This window comes from Sparus aurata, chromosome 22, assembly GCF_900880675.1.
Source record: "Sparus aurata chromosome 22, fSpaAur1.1, whole genome shotgun sequence".
NCBI lineage: Eukaryota > Metazoa > Chordata > Actinopteri > Spariformes > Sparidae > Sparus > Sparus aurata.
This window is the reverse complement of record NC_044208.1, coordinates 21,313,154-21,341,134: the sequence shown is the minus strand read 5'-3', so window position 1 is coordinate 21,341,134 and position 27,981 is coordinate 21,313,154. Positions and strand designations below refer to the sequence as shown.

The window sequence follows — 27,981 nt, the reverse complement described above, 5'->3', positions numbered from 1 at the left end:
CAACAGATACAACACATGCATTGTGTCCTTCATGGTGAAATCTTTATTCCATTTCTCTCCACACAACCCAGCACAGGTTATCACGTCCCGACGTTCATCTCTCACAAGTATTTCACACTCAGGAACATAAGCAGAGCACGTATAGTCATGTATTTCTCATAAGTCATCTAGAAAGGGGTTATTAGATTTCCAGCCTGAGGTGGCATGCTGCTGTTGTCATTTTTGGTGCTCTGTGATCATTTGAGAGGGTCTTGAGTTTATATTGAATGCTCTCAGCAGCACACACTACTGCGACTACACTTCACTGCGGGTTTTGCGTGTGGCGTGGGCATATGTGTGTGTGTGTGTGTGTGTGAAACTGCTTGTGTGTGTTCACGTGTTATCCTGCGTACACAGCAAGTAGTAGTAGAATCATGCAGCTACTTTTTAAATTTAAGAACTCTTCAGAAAAAAGAGTAGCTGCATTAGCGTGAGCAATTCTTTTTTTTTTTTTTTCTTTACAAACTAAAGCAGTTTCTTTAAGCCTCTTAAAAGGCTGTAATCTGCACTAAAACAATGCAAAAGTGACACTGCCCCCTTTGCCGCTTCCATGGAAGACTGTGGATTTGAGAATAATATAATTAAATGGTATTTATAAGCCCTCCGGTCAGTTTTTTCGAAAACACCGCCACAATGTCACAGAGCACTCGTTACTCCAACAGAGAACAACGGTTACAGGCTTCACCACTTTTCTTTTGTTTTTCCCGGGTGTCATTTGCAACTGGACTTCTTGCACACAAAAAAACGTAATCGAACAGGGAAGCATGCATCGTCTGTTTTGAGGTTTGCCAAATTCAGGTGTGACCATCTTGAATTACTGGAGATAATCGTCAAAGGTAGAAAAAATTCTGTCTTGCATTTGATAATTACTTGGTGACACATCGGTTGTCAGATCCTTTAACCCTTCCTGAAACAAATCATGCTTGTGGGGGGGGGGGTCTGTTTATTTGTAAAAGGTGTTAAAAGGAGGGGAGGTGAGGTCACTAAAAGTAGTATAAGAACAGCCAGACGAAGAGAGAGGGCTTCGTTGAATAGATTTATCAGAGAGGGGGGAGTCAGGTAGTGTCTTTCAGAAAGGACAACATAGAAAAAGAACAGACTGAACTAGTCAGAAACATGCTCTCAGTCACTTCTGTTTTCACTGATGGACGCTATCCTGTCTGCCTTTCGGTATGTAACCCCACTCCGATGTTTAAATGCAATAGTCTCATGCTATTTGTCTCACACACACGCTGTCACACACTCTCACGTTAATCATTTTTGCTCTGTCTAAAACCCGCGTCTTTCCTTAGAGGCTGGAGCTAGAAGGCAACTGGTGGGAGGGCCCTGTCTTTTTTTTTTTAAAGCAGGAGGTGGCCTTGGACAAAATGATTTTCAGGGTCAATCCAGCGACGCGTCGGCTCGTAAAAAACCTGACTAGTCTTCAACCAAGTACAAAGCCTGCACCCGGAGGGACCTCATACACCGTCTATTTCAAAGACCGGGTAAACTGTCTCTTCGTGTCCTCTGGCGTCCCCTCCTGGTTTCTCTCTTCCCTCCTGCTCCTCTCCGTCTTCTCCTCCTTTTCCGCCCTCTCGTCGCTCTTCCCGTTCTGAGGCACGCAGGTAGTCTTGGGGCGTGGACTGCGAGTGTCCCAGGGACTCCACTGACAGGCTTCGGCTAGACAGGATGCTACTTAGGCTGGACTGGCGGGCGCCTCTGGGATGGGTCTCAATTTCCACACGGACTTCGATATTGGTTCCTTCCCTGTGAGGACAGTTGGAACACGAGGAGATCAATACAAAGCTGCCAGGCAGTCGAAAGTCTTTCTGACGTCAGGATTGTATGCTTAAACAAAGGTATTACACTGTATAAAAGTTTCCAATACCTAATTAAAGAACTAGACAAAGAGTCTACAGCCTCTGCAAGGCTGTACTTATTTTGTTGCTTTGAGCTAAAGCTCGGCCAGTCTTCCGCTCACCACATTTACCATCTTATGCCTCGTTTCCACACAAATCTGTGTACGTTCTTCTTTATTTTTGTTTTGGTCGGAATATCTCTTGAATACGTTCAAAAATTTTAAACGTTTTTTCTGTTTTTGTCTCATTAATGCACTGTATGCATATAAATACAGAAGAAAATGAGGTTATCGTCTTATCTTTCCCGTGTGTGGCGGTATTTCTATCCACCCTTGAAGAAATGCATTTCCTTGCGTTGAACACTAGGGGGCGTACGTTGGTACTTGTGAACACAAAACAAAACTGTTTGGAAATGAGGCATTAGTTTAGGGCAAGAGCTTGACGGGACTATTATTAGTTTTGTGAATGAGTCCAGATTTAATTTTAGAAGCTCACGGATCAACAACGTTATTAAAAAACAATCTGTCCAAAATCTCATGGCAATCCCTCCAATAGCAGTCAAGAAATTTCAGCGTGGACCAACAGACAGACTAACCTTACATCCCAAGACCCAGAGAATCCATCTGGCTAACAAATCCTGCCTAAAACATAAAAAAGTGGGGTAGAAACAGGCAACTTTTACCTCAAAGAAAGCGCCTGTGTGTCATCAAGATTGCTGTCAGGCACAATAACCACCTCGCAGTCTGATTGGCTGTCCTGCTTGGTGTATCCGTGGTGTTTACTGGCTTCATCCAACTCCTCATAGCTATCTAGCTCCGGGGGCGTGGTGCTCGTACTAGGGAGGACGCCCACTTCCTGTACACTGACTCTGACTTCCTGGACGCTGGTGTCGCTGAGCGTCTGGTTGTTCTGACCCGTCCAGTGGTCACTGACTACATGAGAGAATAGAAGATCTATAAGAGAAGTTGAAACTTCATCAGATCAGGCCGCGGAGCAATAAATTACATTGCACTTAGTACTTATTTCAAGAATTGTTGCAAGAAAGCAATTTCCCAAAATGTCAAACTATTCCTTTAAATTCTGTACTCACAGCTGGCTAAGTCCTCCAGTTGTATTTTGTGTGTTTCAGGGGGCTCGCTCTGCGGTCGACACCAGCCGTTCCTACAGAGCGACATGGGGACGACCCCGTAGACGTACGTCAGCATTAGTGGAACACCCACACCTGCAGGGAAACAGAGAAGTACAAATAAACCAATTCAGATATATTTCATAATTATATCCATGATATCAAAAATAAAATACTGATACTGTCTTAATAAAGTTATGGTGATATCGTCTGAACAGTAAAACAGCGAGGATGTTCTGCCTCATGCAGTCTTTTGTTTACGAGTTTATCTGGTTGTCGTATTCACCACTAATTGAGTAGTTGTAACCATTTTTTGTCTCTCTCCACCTACCTATACTTTTATTTTGACACTCATATATATGTAAAAAAAAAAAAAAAAAAAGAGAGAGACAAAACACACAGTAAACATGGTTAAAGATTGATTTGATTGGCAAAACATTTTTTTCTAATTACTACAGATATCGCTATCACAATATCGTTACCATGAATTTGTTTCGCCATGATACTCCTGATGTGCAAGGTATTGTGACAGCCTTAATCGTTGGTCTAGAGATTATGCCAAAATATCTTTTAATAACATAGAAATGGTTACTAAAAGGGTAGTATTTTGATGTTGCAGAGCATTTTAATAAAGTGTTGCAAGACAAGATATATTCCAAAATACCATGTGTTCTAGTCCCTGGTTAGGGTCCAAAGACAGCGGAAAAAAAGGTTTTGAGGCATTTCAAATACATTTTTTACCATATCATTACTACAATACTAAATAGAAACACAAGGGGGAGCCCCCCGTGCATCACTGTGGACCTCAAACAGAATGTAGTTGCTGATACACACTGATCCATAATGCTATTCTTGGCATATTTATGCATTTTGTGGGAGCCACTGTTTATGCTCCGGTAATAACCTCTTTCGGGGAACCTATTTCCTCGCAAGCTTTAAAATCTATTCTCTCTTAATCTGAGTCGATCTAGCTTTATTAATCAATTTGATTAATCTTGTATCTGTTTCTCTGTTGCTTGTTTTGGAATATTTATGGCTGTTATTTCGTCCCCGTGATCCTAATGTTTTATAAATCCTGATCGATTTCATAGCGATCTCAAATGAAATGAGTCTGTGATTCACTGAACATTTTCAAACCTCTATGTTTTACTGAATATTCTATTTGATGATGTTATGTTAACCAGGACATTAAAATATATGATAAGTATACTGATATTTTTAATCTCAGTGAGTTAATTTCCTGATTAATTACAGTTAGATGCATATATATATATATATATATATATATATATACACATACATATATATATATATATATATATGCATTTTCAATAAATATAACGAGAGGTGGAACGACATCCCTGCAGTGGACACCTAAAACATGAGAGAAAGAAGCAAAACAGTGACCTGTTTGGCTGTTTTACGCCAAAAAAAGAACAGAGCAGAGGTCACTACTGTAACAAAGCCAATTTTATTTCAGAAGTTCGATTTCTCCCCACTCTCTCTCCATAACCTTCACATAAAGTACTGTCAACGAGCACCCGAACCCGATGTGAGGCCGCCTCCCTGTGCTGTGTGATTACACAACCTGCGATTGAAATAGGAATTTGGGAAAACAAAGCAGAGTGCCGACCAAACAAAGGGACATCATTAACACAGCGGGAACACTGGGACTCTATTGACTCAGCAGCAGGGTGAAACCAGGGCAAGAGGATGAGCCTGCCAGCCGAACTGTCGACAGAGAGACGAGTGAACCCGGGAGGCTGTTTGAGTCAGGGAGAGAGAGAAACGACAAGATGGGGGAGCTGTGAGTGAAATATGAGAAACTAAATGACAATTGTGGAGCGATGAGAGCACAAAACAGAGGGGACTCGATAAAAACATATGGCGGAGAGAGGCTGAAGTGAAAAGAGAGTGGAACATGGAGACAGGGATATGCAGGGACAGGAGGTCAGGGTGAAGAGTGCACTGCGGCTAAATGTGTTTGAGTGTGCATGTGTGTGTGTGTGTGTGTGTGTGTGTGTTTGTGTGTAAAGGGAGGGCCCATCAGTGTGCAGTACAGCGGCGGTTGCTACACTGCAGAGGGAAGCCACAGGGCTGCTAAAGCCTTAAGGATTTCTGTAACGAATTAAGCAAACTTTACCTCCAGCAGGAAGTGGCATGAGTCATCAAAACGCTACTTAGCACTGCATGTGTGAGTGTGTGTGTGTGTGTGTTAATGTCCTCAAGTGGAATGTTTGCATACATCGCATAATCATGATTTTCATGAAAGGAATCCACCTAATCTCTTTTCTAACAAAGAAGATCATCACCACTTTGATGTCTGTACGGTAAATAAAACCTTTAAAAGTAGCTTAGTTTAGCTTAGGAACAAATCCAACAGCTAGCGCTACTAAAGCTCACTGATAAGCGTTTTCTTACCGTTAAACATAACTGTAAAAGTTCCCCATTGGTATGTTTTTACACTTCAGTTTTTGTAGAGATTAAACCAACGCGATATAAAGTGTGAATCTGTTAGCGTTAGCAGCACTTCTTTAGGCTAGCCTGTCCAAGATGGCAGACACACTCTTTTGCTCTTCTTGTGCTAGCTGTTGGCGGTAGCATCACATGAGAGTCGTATCTATTATGCCATCTAACTCTCTGCAAGTAAATATGCATATTTCCAAAAATGCCAAGCTGTTTTCTTATTTTTTATTTATAGATCTTTAATTGTGTGTAAAAAGATGTGGGGGTTTTCTCTCTTATTGATCTTCAATTCCTAACTCATTATTACAGAGGGGATTATTTGGGACTCCATTGCTAGCAGCCAGGGTGCTGGTCAAACCCATGTGGGTTATTCATATTTTTAATGACTTTCTGATCCACATAAATATTGCATTTCAGATAAAACATTAAAAAATAAATTAGCATTTTCATATCCGATGCAAACTGCTGTGTTTCAGGATATTATGGCGAATATATCTTTATCTTCTTATTAAAATTTATATACCTAATTCACAGCATTTTACACTTTAATTACCCTCCTCAGTGGACAGAAGAAATGAAGGTGACCATGACATTGTTTGTTCCTTACCCACAGTGACAGCTGCTATGACCGGTGACACAAACACAGACATCATCACCCCACTTGCCACAGTCAAGTAGTGCTTACTTCCTGAGATATTGTTTTTCTTACAGCGACCATGGACCTGGAAGGTAATAAATAAAACATAAATTAGATAATGGGAATTCAATTTCTTCCTTGTTGGTCTCATTCTCTGCAACCACTTACACCTGCCACTTATTCATGTCAGCTAATACATGCTTCCCAGCAGGCATTAGGGGAAAAGGATGACAGCCTGTGAGACCTGGTTTCCAAATCGCCTGACCGGCATGATTTCCTTGATGACATGTTTAAAAGCTGATTTTACATTTGAATGAACTGGATATCTAAGATACCCCGTGATGGAAGATTCTTAAAACATTTCAAGAAAGTCACACAGGGGCTGTCTGCTGTCTTTACGAACACGTGCACAAACTAAGTGTATGACTTCACATAAGTTACTTGAAGTGCCACAGGATCCACTGTACCTTTCGGCCCATGTAGATGGGTATGCCCACAATAATGACTGGGATGGCGATGCCCGCTATAAGGGAGATGACCACTGGCGCTCCGAGCAACATGCCCACCTGCCACAGAACCTTACGGGTTTGAGACCATGGCTTCTTCCCCCAGAATGTACATCCTGAGGGACTGAGACACACAGGAGACACAACAGGGGAGGTAAGACATAACATGTAGCATTTTTAGCCATGCAAAGTCATAGCTCTATGGTTGGGTATGTCCTCAAGTCTGTCTGCGTGGATTGACATGAAGTTTTCCAGAGATATTAATAAGCCCATGAGGATAAATCTTACTGACTATGTTGAACTCCAGACTTTTGCTGTCTTTACAGCTATTGGGTCTGCCATGACTTTTATTTCATGACTAAGCGTAAACCTACCGATTACCCATTGGTTCGTAAATTACCATTTTGGAACAAGAGGGCAGATGCGGGGAGGAAATCGTGACTGGATCTGACTGAAAACCCGAAGACACACCATAGTAGCAAATGTATTTTACATTTAGCTTTATTGTCTATTTTATACTAAATGACACCATTATTTATGAAATTAACATCATGTTGTATTGAAGGAGATCTGAATCTAGCACTCAAGAGTATAAACGCATTAAGAAAATGTTTGCTGAGGTAATAAATCAAGTGAGAAGTAGAGTCATTGTCTCACATACAAGCTTACATACAACCAGACTTATTTTTGAAACCAGTGGAATGGCCCACTGCTGGCAGGCTTAAAGCACTTCTTCACTTGCGTAATAAAATTTGCAGTAGCCTCAATGGTAGCATCATTTTAGTGCTAACTAAGAAATGTTAGCCTCCAGCAGGCTAAACTAAGATGGTGGTGATTGTCCTGCTAAAAGGGGCAATATGTAGATGTGGAGAGGAAAAATTCAAGCTCTGAATTTTGGATATTTGCAAACATTAATGAGGTAACAATACGCACTCAGAAATATGTATTTTTTTTTCCATAACTGGATAAACAAGCTGTTTTCAGAGGATAATAACGTCCCGAGAACACTGATGGACGATAGGAAGGTGGCAGGGTCCGCCAAATATAAGAGTTTGTTTATTTAGCTAACAGTCAATGAAGATTGTTCTCTTCTGATTAAAATTCCCCAAAACTACAAAGTGCTCCTTTAACGTTAGCATGACTGTGGACTTTTTTATGACCTCAGTAGTTTTTCAGGTTTTCTCCAAACTTCAATCCTAATACGTAAACAAACAGTAGATGTATGCTCACGTAGACAAAGAGACACTCATCCCCTCCGTTTGCTACCATCACACGCGCGTCATCCTCGTACTCGAACGGAAAAACAAAACAATTTGAGTGATTACTTTCGGGCTGCGGGCGACATCAGTAAGCACTGACGTGAGAAGATGACAACATTAACAGTCTGTCTCATTGCTGCTGTGACATCATCACTCAAACTAAACGACCTCATCTGCATTTGTCATGTTAACTCTGCCCTCGATTGCAGTCTATTGCAGCAACCGTTTGCACACTCGTTTATCTCGCTGCTGTGAGATAAATGAAAAAGTTGGGTTATTTAAGTCTGATTGGGAGGACTCAATTCTCCTTCCCTCGATATGACGTTAGGTAAAACAAGCACTGCCTTAAATTGCCTCTTTAATCCAGCACGAGTCTTCAGTGTTGTGGTGTAATTCTAACTGCCAGGGAGAGCGGTACAACACTGACTAATGCTGTTTGCTCATAATGAAGCGGCAATTAAACTTGTAGGAGCAGCGGCGACAACGTAAGCAATACAAGTAGCACCTCAGGGGGCGACGCGTGCGTTTTGTACCGCGGCGGCAAATGTCACTTTGAGCTCATAAAAGCTTGAGTGAGGGGGGGGGGGGGGGGAATTATGGTAAAATATCACAACAGTGCTCTGAACGGGCAGATTAGCAACGGGGTGCTAAAAGCATGGCGCTTCTGCAGGACGCTCGCTGTACTACGAGGTGTGACAGACAGGCGGGGGGGACGAGGGGAGGGGCAAGTGTGAAAAAGACAATGCGGCACATGCAGATAGACGGAAACCCTCTTTCTCAGGCAACAGAAGAGAAGACATGAAAATAATCAATGCATGAAAAATCCACACATGTAAACCTTTACCACTATAGTTATTAACAGTCCTTTGCCGTTGGAAAAAGATAAAACTGTCACTCCAGATCCAGCTAGTCCCGTGGCTTAAGTTACATAGTCTGCCGCATGGAAATATGGAGGCAGATAGATCTGATTAATTGATGACAAGTCAGCAGTGACTCTCTTCCAGGACTGGAAAAATCAATGGAAGCTCAGGCGAACGGTTTAAAAGCGGCGCAGCCTCCCGACAATGGCATGCCGTCCGTGTCTTGCTGACTGGCTCGTTTTTTTTTTTTATCTCCAGCTGGGTGTTCCTTTAAAACATACCGATGGGATAGAGGTGTGAAGGCAGGTATACTCACTGTAGTGAAGGTAGTTATCACGTTCTTTACCTTTGGGAGAAACTGAAACTGTTCAGTATCTTTCATTTGGGGAGTTGGACCTGTGCCAGCGAGCATTTTCGCACCTCACGCTGCTGTGAGACTGAGATCAAATTCTGCTGGTCCGTCTCTTGTGTGTTTTTGTGCCGTACTTTTACTGGATAGCTCTCAAACACAGAGATGGTTCACTGTAGTGATTATTTTAATTATCATTTATGCAGTTGATTATTTTAAAACTGCTGTAAGCATTATTGTCTTCTAAAATAGGTGTTAAATGGCTCTGTGTTCCAACAGCAATCACTGTTGTAGAGTGTTGGGTCAGTAACCTCCTTCTCCTCCTGCTCATGTAGTAAAAGAGAAAACACTATCCCTGCCCAATTGTATTCAATCAGGAGAGAGACCTCAATAAAGAGGCTATTCTGTCTGCTCGGTGTGAACGCACACGTATTCTTGTTCTGGTACCTATCTACACTGGCGATGGCGGAATAGGGGAAAACTACCAATCCAGCGCTCGTACTACCAAACAGGCCCAGCAATGAACAGCGCTTGATAAAAAGAAAGAAGCAAAAGGGAGCAGCCTCGAAATAAAGAGAGGAGTCGTGCAAGTATGGCGACGTGGAGGGGGGTGGGGGGATTGCTAACTGCATTACAGGAAGGACGGGAAGTGAGCTACAGCGACGACAACGCTTTTGCAGCAGCTCTAACGACTTTAGTTCGATCTGGAAAATACTGCAAATGGTGAAGAAATGTCATCACACAGCCTAAATTGACGTCTTCAAACATTATGTTTTAAACCAACCGGCAGCCCAACACCAAAGTGACTGACAATCAACTTACATTAACAGCAAAATCCTCGCATTAAAGTATTTTTTTGCTACGTCAATGACCTGAAAGCAGCGAATCTAATATTCAGTGCGAAACAAAACAATGAAGACAAAAGAGGCACTTTGATGACGTAGCTAGGGATCATGGGAGATGTCGACATGATGATGTCACATCTGATGTGACGAGGCAATGTATCTAAGTTTTGTTTTTACTCAACTCAACAGCTATTTAACAGAAATCTAGTCATTTTGAGACATTTAATGCAGAAATGTTACATATCGTGTCTTTAAATGATTTACACATGATAATAATTACTGTTGATTTAATCGCTTCATGGCCTGCCATCCAGGGAAACGGAACGTGTGCCGTTTAGTCAGGTTTGGTGGATTTATGCGCTCGTGGTTACCTGAGGTAGTGCACATCGGTGATCTCCTGCATACACAGCCAGCAGAACTGACAGGCACACACAGTGCAGTTCATGCGGTTACAGCTGCCGTCATTGGTCTTCATGATGTAGGCACCGCAGCGAGGGCACGCTTTGATCTCCTCTGCATCTTCAGCAACAGAGTCAATGTGTTAGGGGTGACCACACCTTCTGCAATATTCATTCAGCACAGAGGAATAAAATGACCTGAGAAAAAAAAAAAAAAAGAACTCCAGCGCAGAGAAATAAGACAAAAGAAGGTGTCACCTCCTCCGGGTTCTTCATTGAAGACGTACAGCGTGGAGGCATCGGTGCCGCCTGACGTGTGGCGGGCTCGCTGCCGCCGGGCCTGGTCACACGTCTGGTTGGGGTGCCACAGCTGCCGACAGTGGTAGCAGAACTCCGTGTCACATCCCTCCCGGCCGCAGCTCAGCTTGGGACACTCCGCACAGCCGTAAGCTATCACCGCGTAGCTGGGGAGAGATAAGAAACGACAGGATGGATCACGGACGCTGCATGTTGAACAATCCCTAGAGAGGATTCTTTGTTCAGACACCTTTCTACTTCAGATTTCACCCTAAAATGTTGGCTGAGAGTCACCATTTCATTCAGTATCTATGAAAAAAAGCTGCGGAAAGTCTCTCATCAGTCGCTTGTTTTTGTTCATCTGTTCAGCCCGCCGAAGCGCACCGAGTCGTTCATTGTTCTCTCCGCTCACAAACGGCACATCTGTAGACTGCGTGCCTCAGTGAATCACTATTCAAAGAGAGACACAACTATCTGTGGGACTGGTTTCCAGAGTTCGACACCTGAACCAGAAATAGCTCCACCTTCAGATCCCGAGCACTCATTATGACGATAACAAGGAGCCTGACGCCCGTGGACCTAATCTCGTTCCTCAGAGGGGCACATTAACATCCATTTTAATATTCAAAAGATCACGTGATTAAGGATCAAACATGAAAGTAACCGCGAGTTGTTCGCCGAGGCCTTCAGGATCCAGGCGGCGATGCTCTGCTGTGAAGTATTTGAAAAGCTCCTTCAATCCTTTTTTTTCCTTTGGTACCTCCAGCCTTATGTGGCTTTGAGCTTTGCACACACACACACACACACACACACACACACACACACACACACACACAAGAGGATAATTAGACTTCTGCCTGGGTTTGGTGTCAGACCAGATTTCTCAAGTCAAACATTCTCTGCTCGTGGACAGAAACACTCACAGGTATCAGAGTGTATCTTTATGAATGGAACCAGCCCCAACTTGATTATTAGATCTAACACGTCCTCCTCCGTCACGCAAAAGATGTTTAAAGAGGATCTGACGGGACACGAAGCAACGGCAGCAGTGCCATAGGCTGCTGATATCACTCCATCAGCTGAATTTCACTTGACAGGCAGCGCTGCACTTTTATTTCTCGCCCCCTGTAACAGATCATAGATGCTGTGGATCAAAGTTGCAGTGAAAACACATCCTTTAATCATTCTCAACGATTCCTCCCAGATGTGCTTTTAAAACATCTAAAAATCCTCTGGTTTGAATAGTATTGTAAATGTGATAGGGTTTTCCCACCAAAAAAAAAAAGATCAATAAGCACATTCTACTCATTCTCCCTCATTGAAAAAAGACATAATTCAAAAGAATCATTCAAAAGATCACTCTCAGTGTGTGTGCACTGGAGGTTTAGAGTTTTCACATCACATTTGTATACAATGTGTAAGTTATACATCGGATCAAGACCTTACAGACTGGTCCTGACGTCAGAATCCTGCTCCTACGTACACGTCTTAAACTTGTTCCCCCTTCAGCAGACGGATGTGGAAACAGCCTGCTAATGTCAAACTATGCACATACATCAGTGAAGCGCAAACATCCAGCTGAAGTATTATAAGCGAAACACACTTCTGTCTTAGTGGAGCTTCGGAGGAACGTTATGCCGGGCAGGTTTCTTTTCTATTTGTATGTTTTGGAACTACGTGCACAAACACGCAGGCACACTAAATGCATAACAAAGAATTTAATAACTTTAGTAAGACAATGTTCTTGCTTTAGATCTGGTAGCCAGAAAAAAACATAGTTAACCGTTAATAAGTGCATAGATAACTGCTAACAAATGCATTATAAGTATTATACGATGCATTTAATCTGATAAATTGCCTCCAGTGATGTCATTCAGTGGCTTAGTTGCATTGTGGGTAATGTAGGCGGCAGATTTTTAAAAAGATGACGAATGTGTGGAATAAAGAGGGCGATATCTCTGGTTCTGATGTATATTTTACCAATCGTTTTTACGCTGTCTATAATGAGTCCGACAGTGTAATAAGAGTGGAATAACAGACCAGTGGACTGCTTTACAACACCAGATGCTACAGTGAATTAACTATCAGCTAAAGTTAAATTACCTACAAATTTACCATTTGTGAATGATGCTTATTTTAAAGTGTTACAAAAAAAGGGAGGTCAGATAAACTCAATAAATGTGCTTTTAATGCTTTTTACAAACAAGAAACTCATAATGCTTATCTTGAGGTTCTGTGTTAAGTGTCTAAAAACTGTCAACAAGCGCTTAGAAATGTACTACAATCTAATAATAAAGGTGTCTATGGTGCTATTATATCACTTATATCATCTTATCAACACATAATGATGTTAATAACCATCTAATAGGGACTAGTAAGTCCCCTATTACTTGTTAGTTAACGCTGATTACAAGGATTTTAATATAAAGCATTACTAAAACAACCTAGAGTAGAATTGTATTTGCAGCTAAAACCTGACTGAATGTGCACACATACATAGATGCATGAGTGTGGACAGAGCACACCGTCTCATAGCCAACATAATCTCCGGCTAAGCTTCTGCCACTAAGACCTCTAAGAATGTGTGTATGTTGGGAACATGAGAATATACAAACCATAACTGTGAATGACCGCTTTACATAAGAGGTCAACGCTTCAAAGGCTCTCTCATGAGGAAGCTATCAGTCATTTAAAACTTACAACACCACTGACCTCCACTCGTAAACTTAAAAATGTGAAATTCTGCAGATGCTGCAGATGAATTGAGTCTCTCGTTTCACTGTGTTATATTTAATCCGCCACAGCATCGGCCCGATTGGCAGAATTGATTTTTGGCTCCGCTCGTTCATCACGAGCAGACTGTGAGAACCGACAGTCGGGGAGACAGATGGTCTACCAACGACTCCTGAACCCTGGATCATACGTGCTTCTGACCACAAGTATTCACCCAACGGCCGCGCACACATTATGATTTCCCGTCATCAGCGCGATCATGTTTCACCATCCATGAACACGGAGCTGATACAGCAACGGATCAGTGTCTGCCCACGTCGTGGAGAAAAAGATGAGGGTTCACTCGGAACACGTCTTGTGGTTGCGTTGCATTGTGGTCCATAAAAAAACAAAAAACACATCTCCAGCTCTTCAACCGTGGAGTTCTTCCTGTATGATTTATGATTATATTTCACATAAATTATAAATCGATGTTACGCGATGGCATGAAGTCCCCAGGAAGAAATTAAAATTTATAGAATTTTCCCAGAAATAAAAACCAGCCACATCCCCGGTAACTTTTTGAATTATTCCTTTAACTCCCGAAACAGCAAGTATTTGGTTTTTGATTAGATTCTCGATGAGCAGCGGTTATCAGAGCACTGAGGCTTGCTTCCTCACTCACACACAGTCTGTTCTGTCTCAGGATCTGCACAATATTTTGGTTGCATCAAATTTTGAACAGCCTCGGGACGCATGAAATGCTCAAACTGACTCTTTCACATGCTGTCAGCTCATCTTTTCAGTGCCCAGTCAATCATCCTGACACTGGAAACACTCCTCCAGTCTTGTGTCTTACAACACGGAGATAGTGGTGGGATGACATGGGGGTTTGACAGGAGATGCCATGTTGAAATGTTGAATTAGGGCCCTTGTGTGTTTCTTAAGGTAATTACAGTGCGTTTGCCACTGGAGGACTCAAGATGACAGTAAGAAAGGACATTTTTCTTAAAGTGTATGCAATTTAGAAGGCCTTTATTTTCATTACGTGCGCCTCTTCCTCTCCCTTGTTCAATAATCTTCTCTCAGTGTTATGAGTTAACCACAGAGGTAGAAGAAGTACTCAGATCTTTTTTCTTAAGCAGAAGCAGCAATACAAAGAATTACCAGTGTTATTTTAAAAAGTAACGATAGATAGCAATAAAATTGCTGGAAACTTATCTTTTTTGCTGATCTTTATTTTAAGTTAATACCAATACAATTAAAAGTAGAATATGCAATATATTTGGGGTTGGAATGTAACACTTTACTCAAGTACTGTAAGTAAAATGTTGAGGTATGTGAGTATTTCCATTTTCTAACTGTGTCCTTCCACTTCAAGGCATTTTAAAGGCAAATATTGTACCTTTACTCCACTACAGTTATACGATAACTTAAGTTACAAGTTACTTTTCAGCGTGTATGCTGCAGCAATCTGATTAAAAGAAACACTTATTCCAAGAATCACAAAATTATGAAATCAACCTTTAGTTTACAGTTAGAGAGACATGTATAGATATGTGTCTACTTGCACTTTTGATACTTTAATGCACTTAATATCAGATACTTCAAAAATAATTTATATGGGTGCCTTTCCCTCTTGCCAAAGTAAATTATGGAACATGTTGTCTTTACTTTTACTCAAGTATGACTATTGGGGACTTTTCTATATAAACTACATACATTAAGTGGAGTAGAAGTACACAGTAGCATAAGACGGACATCCTCAAGTTAAGTACCATAACCGAAAGATTTTACTTAAGTACAGTAGAGTAAATGTACTTTTCCATTCCTTTTTTTTTACATTTCCAACACTGTTTACCCATCATTATACCAAATAAAGGGACAAAAAAACATTTATTTGCCTACTCATGATTTCTAAACAAGCATTTTCTGGTGTAAATATGCATAAAAAAGTAACATTATATTTGCGTTGGTCTGATTCTCACCTGCAGTCAGGCGCAGGGCACCAGCGTGTATCTGGATCAGCAGCCAGGAAACGTCTCAGCTGGTACTCCTCGAACCTTTCCAGCAGCGCCCGGTCATCCAGGATGGCACGGACGTCCAGCGGCGCCAGGGTCTCGGGGCACTGCGGGCATGCGATGCACACCCGGCTCTCTGATATCTCGATGCGCAGGTACTGGCGGAGGCAGTCTGAGCACGTCCGGTGGGAACAGGAGGTGAGTCGTGGGAAGTGGCAGCGGGGCTGACTGAGCAGGCACAGTGGGCACTCCTCCAGGTGCTCATCCAATAGCTGCTCCTGGCTGGAGGAGGAGAGGGACAGGACGCCGGTGGAGCCGCTGCTGGCCGCGCCCGCGCACTCGGCCGTGGCGGCGCCTTCCTCACCTGCCTCAGCCGCAGCCGGAGGGCCTCCTCCTTCTCCTCTTTCTCCTCCAGAAACTCTTGATTCTCCAGCCTCTTCTGCTGTGAGGTCCTGCGACCAATTACAGAGCTGCTGATCCACCACATCACATATAATCAAAATGCTCTCATAAACAGAGTGAAAAAGAGAGACTGGTGAGGAGTTTTCTTTGATTCTGAGAAGTAAATGAAAGCAAATGGAACATCCTTTACTATTCCAGTGAACATCAGAGTGGGTGGGTGTGCATGCAGGTGGATTTGCTTTGTATTTGGTGTACTCGGTTTCTTGGCAACATCATTTCTTGAAATCGCCAATTAATTAAATAAACACTCTAATGGATTTGGGGCTATAACAGAATGGGGGAGAGGGAGGAAGCAAGCAGAAGCTAATACATCCAAAGTTAATGATCTACAGCCTCTCTTCAGCTTCTCTCTTACACAACACTTTGTGAGACGTGTTAATTTTGGCAACAAAACTAGACGTACAAAATGTTTCAATCTTACTTCCAAAATGAATGAAAATTTTATATAAGCACAGAAATATTTTCTGTTTTCACCTTCTGACTTTATACATGGAAGAATATTCTGACTTATATTAAATAGGAGGAGTAACTTTTACTATAAAAGCTCTGAAAATCATTTGTATACTATCATTTGAATTGTGTTTTAACAAAATTGAAAATGTCTAAACAGGTTTCGGGTTTCAAGCAACATTTCTTTTTTGTAAACCATAAATAAACAGACACATCAGTAAATGTTCAATCTCAAGCTCTGGAACTGGAACATATAAAAACAAAGATCTTTTTTTTATTTTTTACAAATAGTACTTACATTCTTCCTCCTGAAGCCAAAACAAAACTAGCAAACATCAGCAACAGCACTCCACGCCTCATTCTCACCTGCTCTGGATGCTCGCTCGGGGTCAGAGTGATGGCCACCTCCTCCTTGGCCCAGGCTTCCACGGGCCTCTCGGGTCTCGGCTCCGATTTGGGCTTCCTGCTGAAGAAGTTGAGGAAGCTGAGCGGCCCCGTCTGCTGCTTGGGCCTCTTCATGGTTTGTGACTAGAGCGGGAGCAGCAGCTGAGAAGGGCAGGCCAACGACCATGAGCAGGATGCAATGCGTGTGTGCTTGTGTTTGCGAATGTGAGAGAGTGTGTGTGTGTGTGTGTGTGTGTGTGAGAGAGAGTTCCTGTATGTGTGTGTGGGTGGGTGAGCACAGCGAGCTCTCACGGCTTGGAGTCTTGGAGCTGGGCGGCTGCTCTGCTGACTGTGGGAGGAAGAGCTGGAGAGATGGAGAGGTAGACGGCGGGGAGGAGGTAATCCCTGCCCGAGGGGAGCATCACTAATTTGGAGCCTTTCCGAGGACTGGTCATGTGATTCGCTTTGTCTCTCCTCTGTCTTCTTTCTCTCCTCCTCTTCCTCCTCCACCTCCACTGCAGTTTCCTCAGTCTGAGCTAGTCCTGCACCGGCCGACTGTCCTTCATCGTTTTTTTAGACCTCCTCTTCACCGCTAGCAGCCTGTTAGCCTGGAAACAAACATCGCAATCATGACTAAATGACAGTGAATCAGAAATGATGGCATGCGCACGCTGCCACTTTTGTCAGAAAATTATGCAAAAAGAAGTCCTGACATGAAAAATGGAGCCGCTCTACGCATCAGAGGGCGACAATTCAGTATAACTACTCATCAACTTTCAGTGGGATGACATCATCATGATTTGATTACAATGTGTTGTAGATGCACACATTGCTCTTGTCCAAATTATGCAGGAAAAATGTGGAAGTGAAATATGAAAGTTAGTTATTAATTGTTTTGTTTTACACATGTCAAAAGTTTGTTTAATGTCCTAAAATGTATTGCATTCAGGACCACTTTGTATGAAATGTAACACAAATTTTCCATATCACAATATAATGTATGTCAATATGCATATCTTTTTCTTTAAATATTACATATTGATCTAAACCAGTGGTGAAGAATCTGGAGATCAGGACACCAGAGAGGTTACATCACCGTCTTAGAGCTGCAGGTCTGTGTGTCTGTTTGACTGAGGGCGGGGTGAGCAACACACACACAAAGCAAAGAGGCATTATTCTCACAAAATCCAGAGGCTTGTGATGAGGAGTGGATGTGTATCTGGGCTTTAGAACATAACCGCTGTGAAAATAACTTTTCACTTCTCTCTCGCTGCTTTGTTCTCGCTAACTCGGCTCCCTCTCTTCATTTACTCCCTAGCTTGCTCGACCACTGCTGCTCTGTCTCGCACTATGAGCCGAAGAGGAGGGGCCAACTTTGAATGGCGTGTTTACCAACAGCAACCAAGCAATCCCACAAATGACACCTTTTGAGGGGTCAAAAAAAGGGTAGGGAACTGACGACGATAACCGCAATTTCATAAAATATTTAAAATGACCGATCTGTACCATGTAGGCTAATTAGCAACAGCTTGCGTCACTTCATAACTCGCAGTCTTGTTCACTTTTGAACTTTTATTCTCTTTTGAACATTATTGATGTAGAGGAAACCTCTCCATGAACTCAGTGGACATGAATATAAATGCTGTCTATGAACTTTTTCCCTCTGGTTGCTAATTCAAAGTACTGATGTCGAAGCAACAACAGCAACAAGAACATTTACACAAAGAATCAGATGGTTCAGTCTGTGTTGTGACTAATGAGGTTTCATTTATTGTATCTTCATCGTCGATAGCAACCGTTCAATACTTAATTAATGCTAAACTACTAGCGTGTGAGGGGGCCATCTACTACGCATAAAAACAAGCTATATTGTGTGTGCCTAGTCTCACATATTAAGTCAAAACCTGAGCAGACACAATATCAGGAGCTTATCTAAAATCTGACCTTTCAATAATGTCACAAAAATAGCAATTTAAAAACAAGCTGTGCCATTTTACTCCCAAATATCTGTTAAAAATCCTCACCGAGAGTTATTTTATGTTATAAAATCAAACTGGAAACACACCGAGGGGTTTGGATCTCTGTGACCCGGCCTGCCTGTCACACAGTCTCCGACATGAGCAATAAGGTCACAGGCGTGAGACACAAAGAGCAGATGGATGAAGGAGTTGTGACTGGTATGACGGAGAGGACCGGGGGAGAATGGAGGGTGAGGCGGAGGAGATGCGGTGATAGACAGCGCAGACAACTCATTCTGTCTCCATTAGGCAGCAGCGGGCTTTCATAATCAGGCCCAGAGAGCAAAGAGAGCAAGAGGTGATTCATGCAACCCCAGACCAATTAAAAGATGTCGCCATACTGGCACGATGTCAAATCAGACCATAGACTACGCCATGAAATATGATACGATTATAGATTATCATCTATTTAAAGAACCCTTTCACGTTCTGGAAGACGAAGAAAGATAAATATATGATCTTCTCTTTTATATCAATCCCGCCGTGATGGCCAGAGGCAGGGTTCAGGCTACAGGAGCTATACGCTTCATCATTCTTTTAACAGGGATGCACAAAAGAGTCTGGATTTATGTAACACTGCAGTGCCAGGCCCGCCTCCCTGCATACAGAGAGTTCGAGTTGTATTTATATGCTATTCTTGCGGATATGTTCAAATCATCATGAATAGCAGGCTCGTCTTGCAGCAGCACATCATTATATATGATAATTTTAGAGTAAAGAAAAGACGTTCTTGCCCTTTGGCACCATAAACTGATGATTAGTGTTGATATTTTAGATGCAATGCATTTTCTTTTTCAACTGTAGCTCTGCTGAGGCGCTGTATCTCTGTGTTTAGCTGCGATATATTTTGACCGATGCACCATAACGCAACAAACAAAATCATAGAAAGGCAGGGCACACCGCAAACAGCTGTTTTTGTGTATTTCATGCAGGAATTATCTGTTAAAACAGCCTTTTGTGCAAGCTTGGAAAGATTTAAAGATCCTCTTGGAAGGCATCTGCTGGCAAATCTCTTTAGAAATGTACGAAACAAATATTTAATAAGTTACCAGGGAAAACAGCTCAATAATAAACAAGGCGAAGGTAAGTTGTTGCCAAGGAAAAACATGTCAGGGAAGACCAAGGAGTCTTTAAGGGCAAGATAAAATATCAACATCTTTAGAAGCGAAACAAAGATTCCAACAAGTAAGGTAGGCCTGATGCCATGATAACTACTTTTGTAACAAAACAAAAAAAGCAATTAATGATACTGTCGTGTTATTAGACATCGGAATTGTAGCACGAAACAATTTAAAAATAGAGACAAATCTAGCGATAGGACCACATCAGCCCTGACCCCGGTCAACTTGAGGACATTCTGACCCATGACTACCTCTTATTACATCAGCACTCAGTATTCAAGGGTCAAACATCAGGGTCATCATTTTGAGCTCAACTATACACCTGTAAAGTTCCCTGACTGCACCAAGCAAATGTTGTCCAGGGGTGTCAAGTGTGAGGCAGCAATTTTTCTAGTCTTTCTCCCCTTGGTCGGACCACACCAGTGAAGTTTCATGGCTGTATCTTGCATGGTTGTGATGCTTTTAGGAGAAGAACTGTCGACGGACAGACATATAAAAACCTGGCAAGGTACTCGAAACTGCTTCTGCGGTAGCTCCTGCTGCAAAAGGTGTTTTCAGGAGCACATTTTGCCACACTGACACAAACGTTATCATCCAAGCAACCCAGATAACAAATGAAATTATATATATAACATTTGGCACGGGGGTATAGAGAGTCATTCATTCCTGTACAGGCAATATACTTCCAATTCAGTCTTGCTACTATTCATTGGGTCTTATCTGACGTTATGTCCATACATTAATAAGTGGACAAGATATGTAGGACAAGTCAGTATCATAATTATCAATGCCTCACAAAAGATGTTGTGATAAAATTGGCCCTCGTCTTCCTCCAGAAAAACTAGAGGATTATGACCTGGCTAGATGAGAGGTGTTGGTAAAGGACACGATGACTGAGTCACAGCTACAGTATCCATACAACTCTTACAGACGGTTTCCTGCCCTGAGTAATTCTCCTCAAGACCGGACAGTGATGGTGGAAGTGGCAGCAGCAGCAAATCGTTATTCAAAAGTCTTTCCCTTCATTCCTCTGTAAATGACCATCAAACACTTGGCCCACCGGTAACTCTTTACTTTTCCCAGCATTCAGTGAACGAAAACTGTCTCCAGTGGTGACTCTTAATTTCAAGCTCGAATCTCTCATGGAAACTTCTGTTTGCAGACTTCTGTGTTGAGTAAAGTCATACAGGCGAGGAACTTTCCCAGCAACAATTTCAAAAAGGGCTCAGTCCTCCCTCTGCATGTTTTTTGGTGTAATACTCCAACAAACATAGCTTTCTCTGGGTCCAAATCGCCTTGAATTTCCTTCCAATCCATATTCCACAGGCCAACTCTCTTACCCAAAGCGCCAAACCTCTACGATGAACACACACACACACACACACACACATGCTGCGCTGCTGTTTATATATAGAACTAATTCCCACATATGAAGACATCAAACGAACACACATAACACCTTCTGGAGAGCTCGAAGCGAACATACCGCCTTTACACAGTCACATGTACACACGCTCAAGCACACACAGGCGCTCCGATTCATCTATGAGTGTTTTTTTTTTTTAAATCATAGCTCAGTCTGGATTTATCCCTCCACACTGACAAAGACGCACGGCAAAGTAATTAAACAACACAATTAGCTGCCTAACAACGTAGATGTGTTGTAACAGTGAGGGGATGCTTTCCACCAGCATGTTCAGGATTGTGTACAGGCTGTTCATACGAAATCAGATTCTATAAAAGATTATATCAACAGGAAGAGATATGTGCAAACAAAACGGAATCTATACGCACACAAATATAAACGATGGAGGACTTTGCGAAGTTTGAGGTTTTTTTCCGAGAACCACAATTCATTTTCAGCGGAGCCAATTTTAAACATACGTGCAATTAATCTGCTTGAAGACTAGAACAGTTTTTACATCACATTATACAAACACTGTTTTATCTGCTGAGCATTTCCTGTGTTTTTGGCACCAAAGGACCAAATGTGAGCTAGTTCCGGGCCATACATGGCTGCCAGATTTGACTAAGATTTAGAGGATCAGACTTGGGTCGGTTTGGGCCCAATTAGAAATACCACTCGGACTAGTTTTGGACCGGTTATGTCCGTCATCGGCCCAAATATTCTGGCAAGACAACCCGAGATTACTTTTGAGATAAGCGCGCCCAAGTAAAGCCAACGCTGGGCCGAGCACTTTTGGCTTCCTTTTATTCTTTTTCTTTTTCTCTTCAGCATCTGAATTATCACAGAAAATGTTCTCTCACTCCAGTCACCCCGCTCACAATCTGTGCAGAGCATCCGTGCATTGTTACAGATCCTCATCATCATCATCCTGAATCAGATCACCTATCCGTCAGAAAGCTGCAGAAACGAGGCCCACTGACATTTGAATTAGGTTGAATTATGTGGATGCAGAGATGGAAATGGCGGACGAAGGTTCCCGGTGATGAGATGCTGTTTGTCTTCTGCTGTGCTACAAACACAATAAACTGTTCCTGTTTAGGCTGACTCAAGGTCAGCGTAAGCTACTGAACAAAGTCATGAGCCAAACTTGCAACAACAAAACTTGTGGGACATCATTTCAGCCTCACTGACCCGCAAAGAAGGCCAGTCATCACAAAGATGTTTATGGACAAAGAGTTTCCTGTTTACTCTATCATTGTGGCTCCCACACATTGGGAACATGTGAGGTAATCCGCAACAGGAGATTAGCTATACAGGTCTTTCCTTGATTTAAACACACATGGTGTAATTTCTGCCTCTAGGGGTCTCTCAATCAAAACAATGAAAACAGAAGGGGAGTTTGATGATGTTGGAAGTAGCGTAGTATCAAGAGAGTTGTTTCGTTCCATCTCAAACAGCCACCATTGCTGATTAAAGTTGTATTTTTATGTTTAGTCACATTCACCAGCTTCGTCACTCTCTGACAATTCATCTGGCCTTTACCTGGAAGCTGTAGCGACAGGTAGCCAAATAAAACACGCTACCTTTAATAAAATTACAGATTTCATTCATTTAAATATTGTTGGAAAAATATGGGATAACATAAGTATACAACTTAGCAAAACACAGATCAATGGTGTAATTGCTTTAAGACATTCCATCCCCGAAATGTTCCATATTATAATTTTAAATGAAAACCTGAGTTAAAGCAACACAATGTAACTTTTAAGGGTGCAATATGTAAGTAAATATTGTATTCACTCTTCTCAAAACAGATAGGTGAAAGGATATCACCAAAGTTACTGATACCGGCTGCTAACTTTAGCTCTCACTAGCGAGTTAGCTCAGTTAGCCGTGCAGCTAGCGGTCCGAACTGGGAGTTTCTGGAGCCAGGGCAGTGTTGGTGTTTACATTTCTAGCGCAGGAGCTTTGGTTGACAGTAAGCATGCTAACTCCAGTAGATATTTCTGTACACAACGTATACTGGAGACATCATAACATCAAAAACTGTTATTTCTTCACATTCTGTACATCATTTTTTAATGTTACCCAGAGAAAATCTTACAGACTGCACCTTTTAAGCATTTGTGGAGAAAGACAAGAAATGCTGAACAAACGACTATTCTGAAATGTTTACAAATGTCCAAAAGTGTGTGTCCATCTGTGGTTTCTGAATTCAAACTCAAGATTGTTCCACTAAAAAAAACAAGCATCCAGGTCAGAAACTAAATAATTAGCTTCATTCATTAATCCACTCATTCATTCTTATTTGGTTTATATTGCTTACTTCAGTGTACGGTTTCCAAAACAATCGTGCAAGACACATGATACACTTTTACACATATTCATACACAATCCGTGAACAAAGCAGGAGCCGTAAGAGGAAAAACTAATATTTCCTGCCCCTGTTTACAGCCCCTGTAGTGATGACCGATAAATCGTATTTTCAATACCACTGCGATATGAATATGCACGATAAACACATCTCAAAAGACTGTTGAAATGTAACAAATGCCAAAAATAATTTTATCTACATGCACCAAGCACTCGTACCCAGCATGCAGATGTTTGAGCCTCAGCTAACACTGTAACTAATTGGTGTCAATCTGACGCCAAGAGCAAACACAGGCACTTAGATTTTTGTTTATTTATCACAAGTTTTATCTTCGTTGCAATATCGGACGATGTTATAACACAACCCAGGATTTCCTGTTATGTCTTTGGAGGCATTATGTTAAACAAACTTTACGACCTCTCTTTAAATACAATAATGACGAGACCGTCTGTCCTGATTTCTTTAATGTTCTCCCTCAGAAGGCTCGAGGGAGAACACAGTTGACAACATGGACACAGATGCTGCTCGGAAAGAGAGAGAGAGAGAGAGAGAGCGTACACGTTCAGTTTGCAGCTTCCTGGTTTTCTTCCCTCGTGAATGTGTGTGTGTGTGTGTGTCTGTGTGTGTCTGTGGAGTATACACTGTAAAATGCTCAAGGCCAAAGACACACTTAAAGATTTGACCTCCCCTGTTTACTCTATAGGCCGCCGGCGCTCCTTTGATGGTTTTCCCTCACACAGCAGAGAACTGCCGGCCTCAGAGAGCGAACAATCCGGCGAACACAGACTGTACAAGATTTCAAATTCTTAAGGCGTCTCGCGGGGATTACAGAGAGAATTAAAGGACAAACACAAAATCTGTCCTAGAAGTTTATTTTTCTGTGCCAAAGCACAAAGGGCTTAATCGCTAATTCTAACTAATTCACTTTTTTTTTTTTTTATTATAACCATGATAAAACTATAAGCTCTCATCAAGTGATGTGTCATACTAAAATCATAACCTGCTGCTGCTGCTGCTGCATGGTGGTACTTTTAAAAGTTAAAAAGGCACACCTCTGACAGAAACCCTCCGTACGTCTGCAGTCAGGGGGGTATCATAATCACCGTGTATGTCTCGGCAGCATGAGGGCAGCGAGGAGAAGTGTTAACCGTCTAGCTCAAGAGGACTTTCAGCAAGATGGCTGTTTGACCTTGTGACCTGCTCGAGCGTCTCCGGACTGTATGACACCTCGTTCATGTAGCTACACCGGCATGCACACGAAAAAAGAAAGGAGCTTCGAGCACGCGTCTCAGTCTTAATTCACAGCAGCGAACCCCTCATTTTTAATTCATTTCCAACAGGCGAAAGAAAACCGATCCCTTGGCAAACGACAACGCCGGACACCATTACATAATGTACAAAGGTTTTGGCTGCAGCCTTGTTTTCTTACCTACTGACATGATTCAGCAGGCTGACTCACACCAAGGTCCATCTGACAACAGAAACAGCACGCACTCCGTTTCTACAGAGCATAGACACATTATGAGTCTGCACATGAGGGGCATTTCCCAAATTTTACACATAAATAACAGCTTAAACCTGATGATGTCAGCATTTTTCGTTTTTTAAGGGACGTGACACACACTGAATCGTGATCAGCAACAGGGCAGGCTGTCGTGTTGCTTCCCGTCACCCGTGTCGTGGCCAAAAAGCTGGACTTGAAAACAACGCAAAGATTACAGCCGTCGGCCGTCTGCGTCAGGGGGAATACCACTCCATGCCGACAGGTGGCAGTAGCCTGAATTTGTCATCCAAAAAGAGAAACCAGAAGACTCAGGACAGCGGATATACAAACTGTTGTTGAGAGAAAACAGTGATGGTTATCATTTTCCGCACCAATCCCGCTGATATAACCTCTTATGATCTGATACAAAAGTTGCTAACGGCAATGACGGACCTTGGAGCCCTGGACAGGCTCGAGCGGCTTTCCCTTTCTTTTTCTGTTTGTCGTCTCATTTACTAAATTATGTATTTAGCTGAACAGCAACTCTGTAATCTCACAACCATGGGCCATTTATTGCAAACAGTGAGGGGCACACCTCTAAAACTAAAGCCCCGGCGGGTCAATGACAGCCCAGACATTGGCCCGGCAGCTTTTGTCCGAAAGTGCCCGAGTGGTTAGATCAGTCTCGGTGTGTGGTACAAAGTATAGAGGCACGGAGTTCCAGAGACCAAGCAAGAAAGGTCAAATGTAACTACTGCAGCTGAAACAAATTTAGAATATCTTGTCCTCTGTTGCTCCCATGTTGACCAGCCTTTTTTTAGATAATCTGTCTCTTCTCAGTCCCCAAAACCTACAGAAGTCCAACACTAAATGACTTACAAAATGGTTCATAGTGAAGCAGCTTGTACTGATTTTATCATTCATTTATCTACAGGTGACTTAAGTGAGATGAATGCAAAAAACCACTGCAGTAAAACACTTTAAAGGGGTGATGATCTGTAACATTCTGAGTAAACCTGAACAGATGGTGAGTCGTTTGTCAAGGAGATATATTAAATCACAATCTAGCCTTTTGTGCATTGAAACAAATGGGAGCTCGTGACTTAAATGTCCTCTAAACAAGTGTTTACTGCAATCCTCCAATCTGGACAAAATGTACGACGAGGAATCCGACACTTGTGCACGTTTTCATTGATTTCGCAAAAGATATACCTAGAGGTTAGTGCCCATATAGTGAGGCGTTCTGCCTGTTGATGACAGCTAAAAAAAATGACAATGACAGATGGGATTATTACACAACCAGCTTCTGCCCCGAGGCATTCCCATCTCCTTTGAAATGCCAAACAGGGAAGAAACGAGACACCTAGTTTGTTTGTTTTCTTTTTCTGTTTTTTTTTTTTTGTTGTTGTCCTCTGAATGAACCGTGTTACCACAGCCCTATGATCTCCTCAGCTTTTGCGGCGATTACCGTGGACACTTGTTAACAAGCTGTTGCTCTGCAATCGCTGAACGGAGGTCAGTTTTCCAGTTCCGATCGTGGAGCCCTGCCTTTTGCCGAGGGGGGGGACCTGATGATACACCCTATTAAATATCTCTTCACTGGACACGAGCCCACATCAGCAATGCGGGTTTCAGAGGCATGAGAGTGACCTCAGCCTGCCCACATACACACACACACGCACACACACACACACACTGGAGCCAACTCCAAGGCATCCCTGACCAGAATCCTCTGTTTCTGCACCATGTGGTGCTCAACACTGAGTCTAAGTGACCTCTGGCAGCCTGTAGCCTGCTTTATAATATTGAATAACCACGATACAGCCTAGAGGATCTGCTTTTACGTGATATTATATGAGAGTTGCCTGTGTTAGTGTGGAATGTCATAACAGTGCTGCACGTCCTCCTGGTGTGTTTTAACTCTCTGCAGATTAGGATAAATATGGCAAGTGCTACTGAACTAAATATCCAAATAAAGCAGAAAAGCAGGCATATGTGCTAAAAACAGCAAAAAAAACCAACAACAAAAACAGGGATGCATTTGTATATTAAAGGTGTTATAAAAGCGCATTAATCTAAGCAGCCGTGCGTAATCTCCATATTCATTTAGCATGAAACAAAAAAATCATACTTCCATGTTAACCACTCAGCAGAGGTCTGCTCAGGGCATCAGTATGCTCTTGCAGGGAGTGGCATGTTTAACGGAGCTACGTGTTCGCGTTCACCTCCACCTCCGCGGACCCCTCGGCGGACAGCAGGCGGGTGATGGCGACAGCAGCGCCGCGTGATGAGACGCGCGTCCGCAAAAGTCCGCAGATAAAAACACACCACAATAATATTCCATTACGTAAACGGCCTCTTACCTCTCCGCACGGCGCCTTCTCCTTTGCAGCGTAGGATCAACAACTGGCTCCTCCCCTCGAGGACCAAACAGTAGCACGGAGATCACCCCCACCCGCCACCCCCCCCTCCAACCCAACCTCGACCAACACTACCACCACCACCAGCACCAACCACCACCTCCGTCCCCCAGTCTCCTCCTCCTCCTCTTCCTCTTCCTCACTGCCGCACAGACAGCATGTCCGACCGTCGAAGCGCGCAGACAGGGCGGGTTGGTGATGGCCGGCGCAGGAGAGGAGAGGAGAGGAGAGGAGAGTCCGCGGTGAGGTGAGGAGGAGTTGTCTTCCCCCGGTGGTGCAGCAGCAGCAGCAGTAGCAGCAGGACTGATGATGGCTGTGCTCTGCTGTGCTGTGCTGTGCGGCGGCCTGAGGGGAGGCACACTGCAGTGACATGAACCAATGGGATGATGACGCACAGTCCCAGGATCTCCTATTCATAAATGCCCATGAAAAAAAAAATAAAAAAATTAGAGGGGTCTCACATGTTTTCAGTGCCAGGTGTACACAAACACACACACACACACGCCAT

The 27,981-nt window shown here is 42.7% G+C and overlaps 1 protein-coding gene across 4 annotated transcripts; it reads right to left on the bottom strand.

Moving 5' to 3' along the window:
- Positions 1–18: 18 nt before the first annotated feature.
- Positions 19–27,521, bottom strand: LOC115574163 (E3 ubiquitin-protein ligase RNF19B). 4 transcript variants are annotated; one of them, XM_030405471.1, is made up of 10 exons: positions 27,417–27,521; positions 16,632–17,257; positions 15,321–15,805; positions 10,582–10,787; positions 10,297–10,444; positions 6,574–6,736; positions 6,077–6,191; positions 2,968–3,099; positions 2,560–2,830; positions 19–1,785 (listed from the first exon to the last, which is right to left on the bottom strand). In XM_030405471.1, exons 2-10 carry the CDS (start codon positions 16,782–16,784, stop codon positions 1,497–1,499), a joined length of 1,962 nt encoding a protein of 653 aa, XP_030261331.1. In that variant the 5' UTR covers positions 16,785–17,257; positions 27,417–27,521; the 3' UTR covers positions 19–1,496. The 4 variants fall into 4 exon arrangements, with proteins under 4 accessions (XP_030261331.1, XP_030261334.1, XP_030261333.1 ...); XM_030405474.1 differs by having other exon boundaries at positions 2,560–2,809; XM_030405473.1 differs by having other exon boundaries at positions 10,297–10,438.
- Between the last annotated feature and the right edge of the window lie 460 nt (positions 27,522–27,981).

Excerpts from the sequence above, each read along its gene's own strand:
- LOC115574163 (XM_030405471.1), bottom strand. The coding sequence starts at position 16,784 with ATGAAGAGGCCCAAGCAGCAGACGGGGCCGCTCAGCTTCCTCAACTTC. Across the intron at positions 15,806-16,631 it reads CGAGCGAGCATCCAGAGCAG|GACCTCACAGCAGAAGAGGC; the intron begins GTGAGAATGAGG and ends AATTGGTCGCAG. Across the intron at positions 6,737-10,296 it reads ACCGATGTGCACTACCTCAG|TCCCTCAGGATGTACATTCT; the intron begins GTAACCACGAGC and ends TGTGTGTCTCAG.